Source organism: Triticum urartu, chromosome 7 (assembly GCF_003073215.2).
Source record: "Triticum urartu cultivar G1812 chromosome 7, Tu2.1, whole genome shotgun sequence".
Classification (NCBI taxonomy): Eukaryota; Viridiplantae; Streptophyta; class Magnoliopsida; order Poales; family Poaceae; genus Triticum; species Triticum urartu.
In genome coordinates, this window is record NC_053028.1 from 669,431,709 (window position 1) to 669,445,504 (window position 13,796).

Below are 13,796 nucleotides of genomic sequence, written 5' to 3' on the forward strand. Positions count from 1 at the left end.
TTAGTTCTATATCTCTTTGAACAATTGTCGGGGCTAAAAAAAACTTTAACAAGAGCGAATTGTTCTGTTTTGGTTGGGCCAAAGAGGAGCAAGACACATATAGACAATTGTTCGGTTGTGAACTAGGTTCTTTGCCCTTTAGTTATTTGGGCATACCGATACATCATCGCAAACTTTCCAATAAAGAGTGGAAATGCACCGAAAATCGAATCAAGAAAAAGCTTAGCTGTTGGAAGGGCAAGCTAATGTCATACGGAGGTCGGCTAGTGCTTATTAACTCGGTACTGACTAGTATGCCGATGTTCCTGCTGTCCTTCTTTGAGGTACCCAAGGGGGTACGGAAGAGACTAGATTTTTTTCGATCTCGATTCTTCTGGCAGTCAGATGAGGCCAAGAAGAAGTATCATCTAACACGATGGGACATAATATGCCGACCCAAGGATCAGGGTGGTCTCGGTATTGAAAACTTGGAAATCAAGAATAAATGCCTTATGAGTAAATGGCTATATAGGTTATCAGTTCAGAATGACGGTATGTGGGCACGGATATTACGAAACAAATATCTGCAATTGAAAACTCTTTCCCAAGTCACCGCGAGGCCGAATGACAATAAGATTTTGGGAGGATAAGTGGTTAGGGAAGACGCCATTAGCCATACAATATCCAATCCTTTATAATATTGTTCAATCGTAAGGAGGATTATGTAGGCACAATATTACAATCGATTCCTTGGAATATTCAATTTAGACGATCTTTAGTTGGGGAGCGTTGGAATTCCTGTATGCACTTGGGTTGGAGATTGATGGATGTTCAATTATCTGACCAACCTGACTCATCACACTGGAAGTTGGCTAGAAACGGAGTCTTTATGATAAAATCCTTCTATATATGGATCTTATTAATTCTGGCCCAATCCCGAGATCTATACATATCTGGAAGGTTAAGGTTCCTTTGCGTATTAAAATTTTTATGTGGTTTGTCCACAAGCAAGTGATCCTCACCAAAAATAATTTGTTAAAGCGACGATGGGTAGGCAGTTCACGATGTTGTTTTTGTGATCATGATGAAACAATACAACATCTCTTCACAGATTGCCCTCTCGCCAAATTACTTTGGCGAACGATTCATATAGCCTTCAACATCGTCCCTCCAGTTAGCATTGAATAGTTATTTGGGACGTGGTTAGCTGAGGTGGAACATACTACTGCGGCTTGTATTCGAATTGAAATATGTGCACTTATGTGGGCTATATGGAACTGTAGGAATGATATGGTTTTTAACAGACAACATATTTTAACCTACTTGCAAGTCATCTCCAGAGCTACGACATGGATCCGTACGTGGTCCTTACTCACTCCTACAGACTCTAGGGAGCCATTGGTTATTGGGTGCAACCGATGAGAGATGATAGATTGGGCTATATTCAACCGGTTTGAATGGCGATCGCATAACATGATATATAGGTGTTTAGGGCCCTAGTCCTTTCATTCATACCGGTTGTGGCATTGCGTTTTTTAATGTTTTCTGTGCTCCTTTTGCGAGCTGTAATACTTTTAAGACTTTGTGACACGCTGAGACGTTTAATAAAATGGTTGCATGCATCGTTCAGATGCAGAGGCCAGGGGCAAGCCTCCTTTTCCGAAGCAAAAAAAAAAACAGCATTCTTTTGTATGCAGGGTTCGAATTACTCTGCTGGTAATGTTGATCCAAAACTGCAAAGAGTTCACGGAATCCGGCGACTCGCAAATTAGCGGCTCAATGGCGCGAAAATTCAATGGCGTGCTCGTGCTCGCCTGCTCCCGTTATCGCCAGGCGTCCGCTCTTGATGGGGATGTGGGATGGCCTCGGTATTTCAGGGGTGCATACGCCGATCGTTTTTAATGCATAAGCTGAATGGAAGAGCCAACGTAGATACGGTGCATGCAGACAGACATGTAAAGGCCCAGCGATGGGATTTGGCATTAACTACAATTAATTTCTTTCCTATTTTTTCCTAACAACTTTTTCCCAAATCTAGGAATGATTAATTAAGCCATTTTATTTGTTTCCAATCGTGAGGGTCAATGGTTCCAAATCAACATCGTTGCTTCCCAAAAAGATTTGCTTCGTAGGAACTGGATCATTTGCTTTCTAAAATTTTCTTCGCTTCCTATGAAGTTTTCAGTCATGTGGATTTTTTTTCTTATTTGCTTACAACGCTGTATTTTACTAAATAAGAATAGATGGCCGGCCGCCAATTATGTAGTTTGAGAGGTAATCTTGAGTAAACTGCTTCAGGATCCACTGCAAAAGAAAAAAAATTCAGATATTGCAATCTAACACAACTCATTACGGACAGTAAAAAGAAGGCTACAAGGTTCTTACTTATCATCCTGCAGTTCACTGTTGTCTTCCATAAAGTGTAAACAAACGTTGGTTTCAAAAAAATATTTTGCTTGGTACGAACCGGTATTGTTGCTTCTTATAAAAATTTGGTATGAACCGGGATTGTTTTCTTCCTAAAATCTTCTTTGCCTCCTAAAAAGTTTTCAGTCGTGAGGATTATTTTTCCTTGCTTCGTACGCTGTTTTCAATTGTGGAGATCCTTGCAAAAACTTCAGTTTGGTTTATTTTTTGTTTTTGACTGTCCCTGAAGTTCCAAAAACTTTAGTTTCAAAAATATGTTCCATGCGACCAAAGGATTGTTTCGAGTGCGTGCATCCAACAAAATTAAAATTTATTTCAACCAAACATTAATAAATTAGAACTTGCTTCATAAGAAAATACAATTTGCTTCCATAGAAGTTGCTTCGAACAACATGAATGAATTGTATGTTTTTGTTGTCACGACACAATACAAATCACAACTGAGAGTGGTCGCACATCCGTCCAGGTCTAGATTGTCTAAGCATTTTTCACTCTCTTCCATACTGATTGGTGGCCCAACTTTTGACTTTGATGGCAAAAGGAAGAGTGGAACCATCAAATTCAAAAAATATTCATGATTTTAGAAAGCGTTTGAAAATCTGTAAAATATGTTCACGATTTCGGAGATGTTCATGAGTTTAAAAAATGTTCATGATTTTCAAAAATTGTTCATGATTTTCAAAAATTGTTCACGATTTTACAAAAATGAGAGTGATAGTGTATCTCGGTGATGAAGCAAAATATGGTCATGTTCATTGAACATTATGATTTTTGTTTTTCCGTTGTAACGCACAGACAGTTTTGCTATAATTACAAAAAAAGGACAAATTTGGAGTGTCGGATTTCCATTACATCGAGGATGAAGGAATGGTCTGACGCCGGAGTCTTAGCAAACTATAGATACAAAGCGTTTCCAACTAGTTGTGGCCAAAGTTTTCATGCGCGTGGTGGATTAGGTGTCATTAGCAAACTGAGGTATTATGTAGCTCGTCGCAAATGGCGTACGCATTGTACCTGTAAATTAAGTTTACAATGTGCGATGTGTGTGTTTAGCAGTCAAGTAGCAAATGGTGCGGAAGCAGCTATTTAGTCGCAAATGACGTACTTTTGGCGCCATCAAGTTAACTGTTATGTGGTGTATTTCTTTTTTTGAGAATCTATTATGGTTTATTCTGTATGTGTACTCCAGTAATATTAATGAAGGTCTGTTTTTCTAGCTCATCGTGTCTAAAAGAGAAAAGTTCAGGCTTAGCCAAGTTAACTCTCAATTTAACAGTCATTTTCAAAGTGGTCAAATGGAGCAAACGCATACGTGAGGCCATCAGTAGTGCATGTGCAATACGTGGCGGCAGGAACTACACATGGACTCGCCGTTTCTGTGATAGACCCGAGCGCTGCGATAAGTTACGGGCCGATAGATGCGTCATGTACCATTGGAACAGATGTACGCCCTGCCGTCATGACATTGTCAAATCAAACGGCCGGCTCTCCGTATCGCACTGTTCAGCGCTACATTCCTTCCCACTGCCCCACACAATCGCATTCAATACACGCCGAGACGCGTCCTTGTTCTATTCGTACACGAAGCGGGAGCAAGCGAGCTCGTCCGCTACTCTCCTCAATGGCGTCCACTACTTTTTCTCACCTTTTTTCTTTCTCATTTTTTCAGAAAGGCCACACGGTCATGTTGTATACACAGCAAGGTTTTGGATCCCAAATAGGCAAATTTTCTCGTGGGTGGGCGATATTCCCGGTAACCACGGTTACCGAGAAATACCGAACAAAATTCGGACGAAATTCACAATTGAATTTTGAATTCAAACAATTTTAAATTAGATATAATAATATCTTGAACTAATGCCATTCACAAAAGGGGTAATAGCTCAGTGGTACCTCAACTACGTGCGAGATTTCTGTTAAGGTCGCGAGTTTGATTCTTTTGGCCGTCATTTTTCACGTTTTTTACTGCCTATTCTAAAAATAACAAAAAGAACAAAAGAAAGAGCGGAAGGAGGAATAGAACCAGCTACCTCTCGAGGCGCATAACAGATGGTTACCACTACACCAGATTAAGGGCACTATCTAAATTAAGAGACAAAGCTTATTTATTAGACCCTGAGCGTTCAAATTCAAATTATTCAAAAATTTTGGTATTTTTTGCTCGGGATAGGTATTTCTCGTTGGGCACTGAGAAACGCGGTAACCGCCCGGTATCCGTTTTTCTCGGGCGGTACCCAAAACCATGATACACAGTGTATGTACGTGCACAGCCTACATGCTTGCTGGACATGTGCATGTAACTATGAAATTTGATTGCCAAATCTTCAAGTTGTATATGCATAATATATAGATGAACCTATTTTTTTTCTTCACATTTTCTTTGTTGGCGCTGCCTCTCGCAGCGCCGCTTCTTCTTCCTCTCCTCTCAACTCTCTCTTGAGTGTGGCGGCAGGGCAGTTGGTTGCCTGGTTCGTCTATGGAGGCGAGCAGACGTGCGCGAGCGTGGTGCCTGATTGGGGAACAGAGGAGAAGCGATCGAGCCTGAAGTGTGCGTGCATGATGATGGTAGGCTGGGCTTGTGCGTGCATGTGGAGGCATGATGGGTGATTGGTACTACCTAGTATAAAATAATTCTCATCTGGGCTGTGGGGAGGGGGGGCATGGCCCCCTCAGACTTCTACATAGCTCCGCCGTTGCTCTCAATAACACAAGAACACATCAGGAAGAAAACCACACAGGCACACTTCACCAAGAATAAAACCAACAGACATTTCCAAAAGGCTTTTCTCCTTGGTCACACGAAGGCTACATCTTGGCTCCAGCCCTCCGTCGCGCTATGCCGCTTCTCACGGCATCACCGTATCGCACGACACCGTCGGCATCTTACCAGAATCACTGCATCGCATGGCAGCCCGGCATCTCGCCTCCTTCGCGCGCATAGTTGAAGCTTCGCCGGACAAACAACACCCTAGACTAGAGTACATGGAGAATGAAAATAGACATGCATACACATATGACAAGATTAGACCTGACATTATTTACTGCTAATGTACGTAATAATTTGTACGTGTACATTAGCATGAAGAACACAATATGATCTTTATGCTAATGAAACTATACAATTCCAGAGTTTGTCATCCAAACATGATTTGGTATTGAAACCTCACAGGCATTTCAAGAGCCAAAATTCAATGACAACCAAACAGGCGAATTCATATTAGTGCCATTTCAGTTTCCTCATCGAATTGGAATCCAGTCCAACTCAATACGGAGCTCTCCAATACGGACATCAAGACAAAGCGTATGTGTTATGGTATAGAAACGATCAGGGAGTACGTTGTAGTTTTGTCACCTACAATCGAAGCATCAGGGGAAATCCTTGGTCCGGGCTCCTGGACCGGACGACGGCGGCGTCTTGACGCCGTTCCCCTTCTTGAAGACGTTGTCTTGTTCGCTCGTGGCGTCCCCGACGGTGGAGTTGGATACTGGTTGGCCTCATTGTCTTCGAGTTGTTTCTCAGGGCTAGGAGAGTTTTGCTGTGTTGTTCTTTTCCTTTCCTTGGGCTGAGCACCCCGTGTCCCTCTGCTCCGGGCACCATGTCGTCTGCGCATGTGTTGTTCCATACCCTGTATTCGTTCTTCTTCTTCTATCAATGAATGATACGCAAGCTTTCCGTATTTGTGAAAAAAAACAATCAAAGCATCATTTACGGGATTTGTACCCTAGAATTTTGGGGATTTGTTTCCTAAAAGACGACTGATCCGACGTTCTTCCGCCCCCACCCACCACCCTAATATAGATCATGGGGAAGCTTCTCCGACGAGCCCCCCACCAGACTGCAGCTGTTTCTTCCTTCACTCCGGCGCCCCTCCTTTCTTCTATCGATTTAGAAAATCGACCGACCCAAATCAGATTTTCAGGCGACTAAAGTTTAGCTATTGTGAACTATTAAATATGAGGTCTAGTTTCTCATAAGACCAAGTCATTTTTTTAGTTAGACCAGTTGCATTAAGGCTTCAATTTTATTTCACCAGACCGACTCTAGACTACAGGAATCACTTGAAATGTGGCAATTCTGCTACATTTTTTTCTTCGTATTTCGACTTGATTTCCCACTGTGTGTCATATTTTCTCGAATAACACGAATATTTACTAGTTCAACACAAACACTTTGACCAAATACCGAAAGAGCACAAACACATTAATGGAAGAGCTAGGTGTTGCCAACATAATCATTTTAGATCATTCTTCACGGACATGTGCATTAGATCCGACACCTTCCTCGCCGCTGGCCTGCCCTTCAGGTCATCCCACCAGGCCCTTACATGCGGGTACATGTCGAGCACCGATATGTATATAGTGATCCCTAGGCAAAGCATGGTGGAGACATGGTTGAGGTCGGCGAGGCTGATGAAATCTCCAGCTAGGTACTTGGAGCTCGACAATCTGGACTCATACACATCCAACACCTTCTTCAGCTTATCAATGTTCTCCTCGACGGCCCTCTCATCAACCCTTTGCCCGAAAATTGGCCGGATCCTGACCTCCATAAGAATAGCCTCTATGAGAGGACGGTATTGGTGGGCCTCCACCTCCAGCCACACATAGACCATTGCTGATCCCTCGAGATTGCCAACCCCAAGGAGCTCAGGTTTGTACTTTCGGCATATATATTTTGTGATTGCGCGCGACTCTGTTGCATAGACATAGACAATATATGTGATGAGAGCTAGGCTTGAAACATGTAAATTTCAACATAAGGTTTTCTCCCAAAGCTTTTCTGAGTAAATGGATATATGTTATGTATCCATGCTAAATTACTCTGTCTACCCTGGCCAAGAGGAAAAATATTTAGATGGTTGCCGAAGTTTCTTACCCCAGAGGCAAAAGTCACCGTCCTCCAAAACTGGGACCTGACCGAACGGCTGTGGAAAAAAGCTAATCAGCAATATCAACGCAGGAAGAGCAAACAGAGAAGGATAGACGACGTCTCATACACAAATAGAAGAGCGAGAGAGGCCTACATACGTTCCTGCCGAGGTGGGCGGGGCTCTTGTGCTCGGCCGCGGCGAAGTCGACGGCGACGAGCTCGTAGTTGACGCCGGACTCCTCCAGGCTCACAAGGACCCTGGCTATGTTCCAAGACATGGCCGGCCCGTACACCTTCACGACGGGCTCCATGTTGCTCTTCCTGCCGGCTTCGCTCTGCTCTTCGCCACTGAATAAGTGAATCACTTCTGTTTCGGTACACCCCCCTAAACACGTAAACGGCCCAGATTAATCGATACCTCTTCATAAATAAGGGCATAATGGTCATATATTAGAAATCATTCGTCCGCTGTATACGATGTACAGTGAGCTGGGCCGGCCCATCTTTCCCTTCTTTTTTTTCTGATTTTAAATCGCGAAAAAATATGAGCCTGAGAGGAATCGAACCAGGTTCTTCCTCGTACATAATTCGAGGTGATGACCAACCGGCGACTTGAGCACTTGTGTTTAGGTAGTTCTGTCTTGTCTTTTTCTTCCTTGATCTTTCCTGTTTCTGGTTTCCTTTTTTTTCTTAGTTTTTCAAACGTTTTTTCCGGTTTTCATTTCCCTTTTTTTCTTTTTCCTTTTCTTTTCCTTTTTATGTTCCTTTTTGTTTTACTTTTTCTTTTGAATGTGCAAACTTTTTCAGTTTCCTTTAAAAAAATCGATGAACCTTTTTTTAATATTGATGAACTATTTTCAAAGTCGATGAACTTTATTCAAGATTGATGATTTTTTTTTCTAAATTGATGAATCTTTCTCGAGATGAATGATTTCCTTTTTAGAGTAGATGATTTTTAAGATGAATGATTTCTTTTTCCGAACATGATTCAAGATGAATCTTTATTCATTTCCTGCAAAAGTTGAGTAGAGATTTATTTTTTTCTAAATTGATGAATCTTTATTCAGGATGAATGATTTCTCAAGATGAATAAAGATTTTGTTTCTAAATTGATGAATCCTTCTGGCAACCGAACACCCTTCATTGAACATGGTCTAGTTTTGGACATTCTTGAAATGACCCCAACTTTTGCAGGAAGGTGGGCATTGCCCATGGTAGGCACCAGTGATAGGTTTGAATGATTTCTGACACCGCATGCAACTTCCGACACGCCCGATCATTTATCGGTCTTTTTTCATCGGAAAAACTCCAGAAAATGTAGAACTTGTTGAAAATCCAAACAACTTGGCATGGTGTCTTGAATTGGTCATACAAGGCCATGAAAAAATTGGGGCCATTTCAAGGATGTCAAGAAAACAACGTGCTCTCAAAGAGAGCCTTTTGGCAACCGAACACCCTTCATTGAACATGGTCTAGTTTTGGACATTCTTGAAATAACCACAACTTTTGCAGGAAGATGGGCATTGCCCATGGTAGGCATCAGTGATACGATTGAATGATTTTTGACACCGTATGCAAGTTGCGACACGTCCAATCATTTATCGGTCTTTTTTCACCAGAAAAACTCCAGAAAATGCAGAATTTGTTGAGAATCCAAACAACTTGGCATGGTGCCTTGAATTGGTCATACAAGGCCATGAAAAAATTAGGGCCATTTCAAGAATGTCAAGAAACAATGTGCTCTCAAAGAGAGCCTTCTCGCAACCGAACACTCTTCATTGAACATGGTATAGTTTTGGACATTCTTGAAATGACCCCAACTTTTTTAAGTAGGTGAGCATGCCCATGGTAGACATCCATGTCAAGTTTGAATGATTTCTGACACTGTATGCAAGTCGCGACATGTCCGACCATTTATTGACCTTTTTTGGCCGAGAAAACTCCAGAAAACGCAAAATTCATCAAAAAACAAAAAAAACTTGGCATGGTGCATTTAGTTGGCCATACAAGGTCATCTAAAAAATTGGGGCAATTTCATGGATGTCGAAACACAACGTGCTCTCAGGCGGAGCTTTCTGACCTACCTGAATACACTCATTTGAACATGGTCTGTTTTTAGATATCCTTCAAATGACCACAACTTTTCCAAGAAGTTGAGCATGCACATGGTAGGCATCTATGTCAGGTTTGAACTATTTTCAATAGTGTATGCAAGTTGCCACATGTCCGAGCATTTATTTTCTTTTTTTTACCGAGAAAACTCTAGAAAATGCTAAAATTATTGAAAACCAAAACAACTTGCCATGGTGTCTTGAATTGGCCATACAAGGCCATGGGAATAATTGGGGCCATTTAATGGATGCCTATTTTTGGATACGCTTGCAATAACCCAACTTTTGCAAGCAGGTGGGCCTACCCATGGTAGGAATCCATGCCAAGTTTGAACGATTTTCGACACCGTATGCAAGTTGCGACACGTTTGGCAATTTATCGCCCTTTTTTTTACAAAGTAAGCTCCAGAAAATATAAAATTTGTAAAAAACCAAAAAACCTTGGCATGGTGCCTTGAATTGTTGCTAGTGAAAAAAATTAGGTCATTGGACGGATGTCGAGAAAAAACATGCTCCCAAACGGAGCCTTCTGACCTACCCCGACACCCTACGTTGAACATGGTGATTTTTCTACACGAATACAAAAAAAATCGAGCAAATTCAAAAAAATTGTTTCAAATTTTTGTTCGTATTTTTCTTGAAATTCCAAATTTAATAGTGATTTTCCTAAAATGTTAAAAGAAAAATGTTCGGGTTCAAAATTTTGTTAGCTCTTTGTAAAAATGTTTGTGTTTTGACATTATGAGCAATTTGAAAATACAAAAACATTCCGAGGAATTCATAAAATGTTCGCATTTTGAAATAATTGTTCATAGTTTCAGAAAATGTCCGTGTTTTCAGTTTTGTTCCTTATATTAAGAAAATGTTCGTATTTAAAAAAATTGTTTGTAGTTTCAAGAAATGTTCTCACTTTCAATTATGCTCTTCTTTTTTAAAACAAAGTGTGAGGGTCTGAAACATTGTTCACAAAAGGTTTGCGTTTAAAAAAAATATGTTCACAGATTTTGAAAATGTTTGGGTTTAAAAAAAATTACTTTGTGAAACAGAAATTCACATAAGAAATTTCAAAAAAATAGATCGTTTTGGACTAGAGCTTGTGTGTTAGATCCGCGCACCCATTTATCTATTTGTGAATTGGTGTTAAAGTGTTTCCGCTTTCACTAATTCTTTAGGCGTGGCAGTCTGTAGCACTTGAGTTAGGCAGCCGAAGTGGCTAGCAGCGGTTGGAATTATATGGCTGGTCGTGAGTTCGAATGCCCATGTAGGTCGTCATTTTTGTTGATTTTCCAGCGCAAATGGGCCGGCCCAGGTTAGCTGTGCCTGTGTTGTATTCCAGCGTAGAGGAGGTCCTCCGAACGTATGGCATATCCATCCTACGTACCAAAGCATTCCTCGAAGTGAATATCTTTGCCTGAACTTACGGCCACGTATATATGTGCCATCCCCTAGTTTGACTGCGAGCATATTAATTATTGTATCTATCTTATCTTATCTACAATAGGAACCAAGCTTAGAACCGCAACCTTGGTCAAAATATTTGTATGCCATGTTCCACGAGGAGGGATGTTTTTTGCGGGGACCACGAGGAGGGTTTTGTATGAGAGGATTGCATGCTCTCGAGTCCTGAGCCTCACGGAGCCTGATTTTTGTTATAAAGGAGAGATTTCGTGTGAGCACTCGGTTTGAAAGAATTGGGCACCCTGAAAGTCAAGTTTTTTGCTTGGTTGACCACCCAGATAGGATTTGGTCCGCTGGTAGATTGGCTAAACAAGGATGGGCAAATTGCGGCCTTTATCCTCTGTGCGAGCGGGAACAAGAATCTGGAGCACACCTCTTCTTCAAGTGTCGCTTCACCATCGGTCTTTGAAACTTAGCAAACAAATGGCTACACCTCGAGAGCATCGACACTTCCACTTGGCACCTTGAGAGTTCCGTCAAAGATTGGTGGACAAACCGCTCTGACATCCACACCGCCAATCGAAAGGCCATGGCATCGCTCACAACGCTCATTAGTTGGGCAAAATTGAATGAGAAGAATGTCCGAGTGTTTCGCCACAGAAGCACACCACCACCAATCTTGCTCAATACCATCAAAGGAGATGCTCGCCTTTGGATCGCCGCGGGTGCAAAGAAATTGGGTACCATTGTACTGACGCTCGAACGATTCATTGCTTGGGCAGGGGAAAAGACTGGCAGCTTCACTGTCAATAGTGCATCGAATGTCACTTGAGGAGCATAACCTCGCCTAGCAGGTCACAACGAGTACATCACCCAGTGGTGAAAGGTCCTTGTGGAAGCTTGTATTGGGAGGTTTGACACCACCAAAGGTCAAAGTATTTGCAAGGAAACTAGCTTCAAACTCACTGCCAACGTGGGAGATCAAACACTCAAAGAAACTTGAGCTTGATGATATATGCCCAATTTGTTCAGCTCACCGGGAGGATTCCTTTCATGCCTTGTGTCATTGTACTCTTGCAAGAGCACTTTGGAAGGAGATGGCGCTCACCTGGTTGCTACTGGATGTCTCGCGCATAGTGAACACGGGGACAAAATGGCTTTTTGACGTGCTTCGTGATATGATAGGGAATATGCGGCTCAAGGTACTAATGTTGCTGTGGAGGATCTGGTATTTAAGGAATGAGATAGTTCATGAGAAAACTACACCTCCAACGAATGTTTCCAAAAGGTTCCTCTGTAGCTATTTCTCTTTAATACTTAACATATCAGAAAACCATGATTATGATCCAGTGAGAGGATGGGCGTGATTGGTGAAAACGAAATCTCCAGGGGGGATGTGACACATCCTGATCGTGCGCTTATCAATTTTCGATGGACAGCACCTGATATGGGTTGGGTCAAGTTAAATACCAATGGTTCTTATCTTGTCAATGATGGATTAGCTACAACTGGCATGGTGCTTAGAGATTCATTGGGTGCGATCATCTTCACAACACGTCGACACCTGCTTACTTGTGATAGTGCACTTGAGTCTCAACTGTCCGCAATCTCTGAAGATGTGTCATTAGCCATGCAATGGAGTGATCTGCCTATTGTTGTTGAATCGGATTGCCTTGAGGCCGTTAACTGGTTGAGGAGTAAGGAAATTGATAGGTCAAGAAACTCTTTCTTGACCCTAGAGATTCAAAGCAAGCTACTCGAATGAAATACTTGTATTACTCATGTATGCCGCAATCAAAACAATGTAAGCCATTTTATGGCTACTTATAGTAGGATTCAAAGCCGTACGACTATTTGGTTAGGTTCAGGACCTGATGAGGTCATCAAACTCTGTGAATCTGATTGTAATCCTCCGGGTTGAGTAATACAAGTTTTCTCCTGAAAAAAATCTTATATTTTTTTGTGGGTTGTAACACGCCCTATTCTTGTCTTAATTAATATATGAGGAAAATATGTTGCCTCGGACTAAAAATATATCAAGCTGCTCACCAAAGAGAATGAGAGCACCATGGCAAATTAATTAAACTACAGAACTAACTAGCAACAAAATAGAGTCACTTGGCAGCCAAGAAATTAAAGATACCCATGAGAAGGTTTAAGCTAGGTCTCCATCACACTTACTTGGCAACCAAGTCCAACTAATATGATGGAAGCTACCTGGTGTGATCTAATTGGGAGAGCAGTTGACACACCTAAACAAGAGAAGTAATTGCAACCTAGTTCTTGACCTATTAAGCAGGCAATGAATCTGACGTATCCACAAATGTTCAATAAAACAGGTTGATAAATACTCCCTCCATTCCTAAATATATGATGTTTTGGTAGTCCAGAACATCATATATTTAGGAATGGAGGGAGTACACTTACTTGTATGCCAAGGGAGATACAATAACCATCAGGAAAGGCTACAAACTTTGATACTGAGAGCACCTAGTTCATGAAGAAATGAAAAGTGGTAATCTCAAGCTACTAAGTCATTCATTGATCCTCCATATATGCCCAATTTTATCATGGTTTTTTTAGCAACAAATACACATCAATCTGAAAACGCTTGTACCCGGCTACTAAAGGTGAAAGTGGCAGGATAATTTTTTTGGCCGAAATCTATTTTGAATTCAGGGGCATTGGATATCAGAAAAGATTTTTTGTTCATGAGCACAATCCGATCCGACTTCTAGTCCGGTTGAAAGGAGTGTGTTTTTTCTAGACGGATAAACCGACCTTCACATGCCACCACCGACAGACAGACGTCTATTTTTGTCTTTATATTTCACTTTTTTTCGTTTATGTGTGCAAGCTTATCCGGCGGAAAAACAAAAATGATGCTATTTGGCATATACACTTTGCAACAGCCTCTGTTAACGTTTTTCTCAAGTTGCCCATTCATCTGAATGAACTAGTAATCTAGTAGACAAACCGTAGGGAGAAAGCGAAGAGGAAAAAGAAGGCGT

General features: G+C 41.5%; 1 protein-coding gene across 1 annotated transcript; it reads right to left on the reverse strand.

Annotated features, from left to right (window-relative positions):
• Window positions 1-6,604: 6,604 nt before the first annotated feature.
• On the reverse strand, window positions 6,605-7,587 carry LOC125519348 (glutathione S-transferase 1-like). Its single transcript, XM_048684188.1, has 3 exons — window positions 7,435-7,587; window positions 7,283-7,331; window positions 6,605-7,135 (listed from the first exon to the last, which is right to left on the reverse strand). The coding sequence occupies exons 1-3, from the start codon at window positions 7,585-7,587 to the stop codon at window positions 6,639-6,641; spliced, it is 699 nt and encodes a 232-aa protein (XP_048540145.1). The 3' UTR covers window positions 6,605-6,638.
• Window positions 7,588-13,796: the final 6,209 nt, after the last annotated feature.

Excerpts from the sequence above, each read along its gene's own strand:
- LOC125519348 (XM_048684188.1), bottom strand. The coding sequence starts at position 7,587 with ATGGAGCCCGTCGTGAAGGTGTACGGGCCGGCCATGTCTTGGAACATA. Across the intron at positions 7,332-7,434 it reads CCGCCCACCTCGGCAGGAAC|CCGTTCGGTCAGGTCCCAGT; the intron begins GTATGTAGGCCT and ends TTTTTTCCACAG. Across the intron at positions 7,136-7,282 it reads CGGTGACTTTTGCCTCTGGG|CTCTCATCACATATATTGTC; the intron begins GTAAGAAACTTC and ends TTTCAAGCCTAG.